This window comes from Echinops telfairi, unplaced genomic scaffold, assembly GCF_000313985.2.
Source record: "Echinops telfairi isolate 266 unplaced genomic scaffold, ASM31398v2 ScPeMD7_7463;HRSCAF=8501, whole genome shotgun sequence".
Taxonomy (NCBI): domain Eukaryota; kingdom Metazoa; phylum Chordata; class Mammalia; order Afrosoricida; family Tenrecidae; genus Echinops; species Echinops telfairi.
In genome coordinates, this window is record NW_022111363.1 from 9,053,522 (window position 1) to 9,059,795 (window position 6,274).

Consider the following 6,274-nt stretch of genomic DNA (forward strand, 5'->3'; position numbering starts at 1 on the left):
TGAGCAAGGATTCACGAGGGTGGAAGGGTGGGGAAGGAGGAGAAAAAAGAGGCGCTGATACCAAGGGCTCAAATAGAAAGAAAATGTTTTGGAAATGTTGATGGCAACATATGTGCAAGTGTGCTTCAAACAACTGAAGGATGGGTTGTAAGAAGATTTGTAAGACGCCCCCACCCCTGCCCCCGACCAAGTGATTAATAAAACCAAATAAATACAATAAAATCAAAATGTGGCAGGGGTGAAATAGCACATTCATGGAGCAAGCCCTAGGACTGACTGCCTTGTTGTGTAAGCAGACTGCCACGTCTCACTGCCCCAGAGAGCAGGCGGGCTCCAACGGCCAGCCTTTTGGTTTGCAGCAGACTGCTTAACCACTGCACTACCAGAACTCCTTAAGTGGGGAAGGACCCCCAAACCCACTGTGGTTGAGTTGATTCTAACTCATAGCTCCTTATAGGGCAGAGCAGAACTGCTCCTTAGGATTTCCGAGACTGTCAATCCTTACAGAAGTGGATAGACTCATCTTTCTCCCTCGGAGCAGCTGGTGGATTTGAACCTCTGCTCTTGCAGTCAGCAGCCCAACACTCAACCCACTGCACCACGAGGACTCCTTGAACGGAACAAAGCCCTCCTTCACTCTATTCCCCAAATAAAACATGAGGCACCTTGCCATCAAGAGGCTGTAGCAAGGGACGTTATCTTACCTTCAGGAATTTGATCATCTTCCTCACCACCCCTGCCTGCAGCGCCTCCTGCACTATCTTCAGCGAGGTGGGAAGGGTCCGGCTCAGAACGCCAGCCGCTCTCTGCGGGAAGCAGAACACAGAAGACCAGGCATGTTCTCTTCTGGTGACCCTAACGCTTCACCAGCAGGGGATGAGGGGAAAACAGTAGTACTGAAAACAAAAAATAAAATCTGCATCTCTACTTAAAAAGAAAACAACATAAGGACTAAGTTATAAACACCAAGTGTGGATCTTTCTCAGGAGCCCTGGTGGCACAGTGGGTGAGGAGCTGGCTGCTAACCACAAGGTCAGCCACTGGAACCACCAGCTGCCCCGTGGGAGAGAAAGGAGGCTTCTGCTCCGTAAGGAGCTAGTCAGGGAACCCACCGGGGCAGTTCTACCTGCCTCTCAGGGGCCAGAAGAGTTGGCAAGAATCCAAAGGCCTGCAGCCCTTGCCCATGGGTGCAGCCAGTCCAGCGTGATCCTGCTGATCAAGGGCCAGCGGTGGGCTCAGTCTAGGGAAGGGAGGGTGATCCTCCACGTCCAGGGTAATCTGACAGGCTTCCCGCGTCAACCCTCTCTGAATCTTTGTCTCTTTGTTCTGCTTTCTGGAGGGTTCCGTTTGGCGGCTATAACACTGTCCCGCCGCTGCGCGGGGACACAAATCATGTGCCCATGTGCCCGTGTGTTCTTGTCTCTTCTCTTCCTTACACGATTTCTGTGTGCTTTGGGTTGGTTTTCCTGTTTGCTAATCTTAGTTTTCTTTTGATGTGTCAGGCTCCCCCTGAAATACGCTCAATCACATTTGGAAAGAAAGGGAAATCCGACAGTGACAATGTGGTACTTGGTCAGCTGTGTTGACGACACCGTCGATCGGGAGGTGGTGCCCTTGAATTCTCATGGTTGGCTGCGAGTGTCAAGCCGATTCTGACGGCGGTCCCTGCAGGGCTGCTGGGTCCTGCTGGAAGCAGACTGCCAGGCCTTTCTTCCAAGCTGCCTCCGGGTCTTATCGAAAGGCTGACCTTTCCACTAGTAGTTGAGGGCTGGACGTGTTTCTGCCGCTCAGGAGGACAACACCTTCCTTTTAGATTAGAACAGTAAGACCTTCTCTCCAGTCTTCCAATTGCTTCAGGCAGAGGCTCTGCTTTGACAGCTGGGGGACAGACACCTGGCTTCCCACCTCTGGCTCTGCCCCTGGCCGTGCTGGGACCTGGGAGCCTCTGTTCCTTCCAGAGCAGCGTGTGGCAAACCATCGCCTTCCCAGCAGTGCGCAGTCAGGCTTGGTCGGCACTCCTCATTCTCCAGCATGCCCAACCGCTGTTCCCTGTCTTCCAGAGACCTGTCAAACGGATTCATGGGACTCGCCGTCTGCATTGTCAATATGGGTTTCCGTTTTGGGGGGTTTTTTGAGCAAAAAAACAAAAAAAGTGAAACCTCTAGTCTTGTCTTAATCAGCTCTCTGGAGGGAGCTGGGGTCCCCGTGTGCACTATCACACCGTGGGCCTTGCTGCCCTCTTCTCTGTAGACTGCGGGGGGAGCTGATGCTACGGGTCTCCAGGCAGACCGACTGCAGTGGAGAGGACTGTCCAACAGCAGGACCGTGGGCTGGGCATGTGCAGATGCCAGCGGAAACCTGGCCCTCGAGATCCCTTGAGGGGTCACCCAGGGGCCAATGCTATTGGCCTGGATGGTGTGAATGGTGCAGCTGGAAAGGCTGGAAGTTCAGGTCCACGTGGAGGTCCTTGGGAGGCAGGCTGAGTGGGCAATTTTGTGAGTCGGCCACGGGGACGCCGTGTGCAGTGTTGTTTGTGCTCACGGGGGTGGCTGTCTTGGGACAAGGGACTGAGGCTGCGTATACAACGGGGAGAATGTTGTCAGCGTCACGGTTTGTGTGGAAGCTGTCACCGCCAAGCCACATTGCCCAGGCCACGGGTATTTCACCACCATGCCAGAGAGAGCCCTGTGGAGCCTGGCTCTACTTTGACTGGCGCACGTGGGGCTTCCGTGACTCGGAGCAGGCCAGTTGGGAAGGGGTCCACTTGGAGTGTAGCCTAGATTTAGGTCTAGACTTGTGCTTCCCAAAGTGGAAGTACACCTTAGCTTTTGTTGGAGCTTCAAAAGCGGGTCAGGACTCCAGATGGGGCAGACTCCACTGCTCTCAGGAGTTGGGGCCTTTTCTGGATGGTGGGGATGTAGGCTCCCAAGTCCCTTCCTTGAGAATATACCTACACGGAAACTATTCTGCAGTCTGCACTGGCGGGGGGCAGGAGACTGAGCCCTACCACACGCTAGTGGAGCACAGACTGACACTGGCTGCAGTTGTACAGTGCTGTCCCTGGCAGGACATGTTGGGTCCACTTGGGGCCTTTACGAAAACCCTGGCTCCCGCAACCTGGTCTGACACCTGAAGGGCAGGGCTTCCAGACGTGCCTGGACCTGACCCCTGACTGTCCTGGTCTCTCGAGGCTTTAGGGCCCTGGTCCTGACAGGTGGAAAGGCAGGGTTGGCAAGTATTATCCGAGTGAAGAACACACCCCAGGATGATGATGATGATGGCCTCTTGAATCATATTATTAAGGGCTGCCGATCAGAGATCTTTCTGGGCCTTCTGACCCAATAGTCACAAAGAGGGTTGGGAAAGCCCCCCAGCGAGTCCCTGCAAGGGGGTTAAAGCCAGCTTCAAAATGACCCACACAAGGTCACTCAGATCAGCTGGTTCTCACAGGGGAGTTTTTTAAACAAGATAAGTCTGCTCGATTGCATTGCATTATAGTGCTGGCTACATTCCGAACCACACAGAGATTGTGTTTCTGGACCCAGTGTGCTCTTGCTTCTGTACCCATGGGCATCCTGGGGTCTTCAGAGCCTCATAAACAGTAGGCCAAATGCAGTCTGTATGGGCCACGGGCATTGTTCTGCGTGGTATGCCTACATGTATCTAGGTGTGGGGTACAAAAGACTTTTCCCCAGCTTTGTCTCCCCCAAAGATATGCCAAACATTAGAGGCTGTTTCCCAGCACATGGTCAAAGGTCAGGTGCTTAGAGATATTCTCCCTGAAGGCATTCAGACATCAGTTGGTCCACTTCAGGTGGGGCTCACACCCTACTGATAAGTATAGTAAATGTTCCCATGGAGAGCCAGAGAAGTGGTCAAACCTGCTTAGTGACATCCAAAGTTAGGCTGCCATCCTGAATCTAGGATCCTCCCATCTTGTCACATATATAACCCAATCCCTCCCCTTCCTAGTGAGTGTATGTCCCTAGATCATCCCCCTCTCATTACTGTATTACCCAGGGGTCCTCAAACTACGGCCCATGGGCCACATGCGGCCCACCGAGGACATTTATCCGGCCTGCCGGGTGTTTTTGCCCGTTTTATTTTTTTTACTTCAAAATTATGTGCAGAGTGCGTAGGAATTTGTTCATAGTTTTTTTTTTTTTAAACTATAGTCTGGCCCTCCAACGGTCTGAGGGACAGCGAACTGGCCCCTGTTTAAAAAGCTTGAAGACCCCTGGTATTACCTATAGTACAACCCCTTCCTGTGATGTATGTATTCACCTGTAATTAAGGGGCTTGCACACCCCCCCAAAGACATATAAGCCTTGGTTAGCAATAAAAGGCTCTCCCCCCTGGTCCTCACTCCCCTGGTCCTCCTTCCCTTCCCCCTCTCTCCTGCCCTCATGTCTCCCATCTCCACATGGACCACCAAGAGGAGCTGAGGTGAGCATGCGACCATGAAATGTGTCTGACTCCATTACTTCAATCTCTCTTCTATCTCTCCTTATTTTCTATGACTTTTCTATAATCTTTACTTATTATCACTGTACAATTGCGCCCGCCAGGCCTGTGATGATTTGTTAGGGGCTGGCTCCCCTGACACAGAGGGACTCAGCTGATTCTCAGAGGTGTGGTGGCCTCAGATAAGTGAAGACTCACTGCTATTTAAAATGGATAAAAGAGGAGACCAAGGGAAGCCATTTCTGGGCTTCTCTGGGAGAGGCTTACTGTTAGGATTCCTCCGTCCTGGCTGTCCAGCAGAACCACGCACCTCCTGGTCACCTCCATGGCCCACGCCTGCAGCAGGGGAGGGGAGGGAGCGGGGCTTCATTCCCTGCGACAGGATCTCCATGGAGCTTCTTTGAGCTCTCCCACAGAACCATCCACTCCCCCTTCTAACGCCCGCACCCTCCTGTCCAGAGTTCCCTCCGAGCCCCTCCTGGCACCACTCTGACGTCTTCCTAAGTCTGAACCCCCCAACTGCACGGTGAAACCTTGAGGACAGGAACCACATTCGGGTCGACTTTGTAAAGCGAGCACCCGGTCCTGTGCTCCCTCAGCACAGGTGAACGAACACGTGACTAGAGGACGCCCCGTCCACCCCTCAGCACAGCAAACCTCAAGGGCCACCCGCCTGGTCCGCGGCCAGGACCATTGTGGGGCTGCACACTCTTCCGCTCTCTTTGTCAAACTGAGAACGGGTCTATGCGACGGAAGGGGCCCAGCTCCACCCAAGGGTGCAGGCAGGACGGGAAGGACAACGTACCTCAGAGACAAAGGGGGCGTGCACACACAGGTTCATCAGGAGACCCAGGAACGTGTACATGACGTCTCTGAACACGTCCGCATCCTCCTCACATTTGGCCTTTGGAAGCACAAGGTCACCGATGAACCTTCTGCTTTACCACTCTCTACCGCCAGCTTGTTGCCCTCACCCCGCCCAGGGCCTCGGCACGGCCCACCCTCTAAGGTGTCGGCGCTAAGAGTCTACGTGGCGTTGGAGGGCCCCAGACCAGTTCCTTGAGTCAGTGTTTGTGTAGGGAGAGGAAGTGTCCAAACTGAATAATGAGTTGCTAACGTGGGCAATGCGGCCAAGGCCATGGTAGAGCCCTTCGGACCTCTTCAGGGTGGACGAGACTCTGCCTGCAGTGTGCAAGTCTGGCAGCTCCTCTCATCCCACATTACACGGGAGGGAGCCCCCTGCTCCCACACTCTCGAGACCAGCCTTTTTGGAAAAAGCAGAGCTAATTCAGAAGAATCTGAGGCCCTCAAAGAGGCCACTTTGAGTATCAGAGTTAAAATACCATGAAGCCTAAGCAGGCGTCCCCGAACTCTTCACAGCCGGCCAGCTGTCTTCTGGTGGCAGCGTCAGCGCTGAGGTTTCCCACGATGGCGACACACTGGCAGAGAGCTGAGGGGTTGGTGGTCTTGAGGTCGCGCTTCTGGAAGTTAATCCAAAGGGGGGGTTCCTCAGAGCAGGCGGGCGTTACCATTGCTGGCGCCCCTCGCTCACCCCTCCAAGCCTTATCCTGGAGCATCAGTGGAGTCACACTGGTGAAATGATGAGGGGGCAGTGTGGGCATAGTGAAGACCCGAGGCGTCTGGCTTGACCCCAGCTCCCTGCCCACCTCCTACTTCCAGATGCTCTCCATCTCTGCATGTGGAAGACAGGGGCACGGAGATGCTCTCTCAGGCCCTCGGGGAGGCCTGTGGCTTGCTGGGGGTGAAGACCAGCCACATTCCACTCCCCTAGGGGACAACTCCCCCCCCC

At 54.2% G+C, this 6,274-nt stretch overlaps 1 protein-coding gene across 1 annotated transcript in view; it reads right to left on the minus strand.

Moving 5' to 3' along the window:
- The window catches only part of TTC12 (tetratricopeptide repeat domain 12), a 62,921-nt gene that overhangs the window by 9,547 nt on the left and 47,100 nt on the right, over positions 1 to 6,274 (minus strand). The window contains exons 16-19 of the mRNA XM_004712868.2: positions 5,808 to 5,945; positions 5,270 to 5,368; positions 4,732 to 4,800; positions 705 to 806 (exon numbers count right to left, since the gene is read on the minus strand). Coding sequence (XP_004712925.2) covers positions 705 to 806; positions 4,732 to 4,800; positions 5,270 to 5,368; positions 5,808 to 5,945 — 408 coding nt within the window. The remainder of the gene's footprint in view (positions 1 to 704; positions 807 to 4,731; positions 4,801 to 5,269; positions 5,369 to 5,807; positions 5,946 to 6,274) is intronic.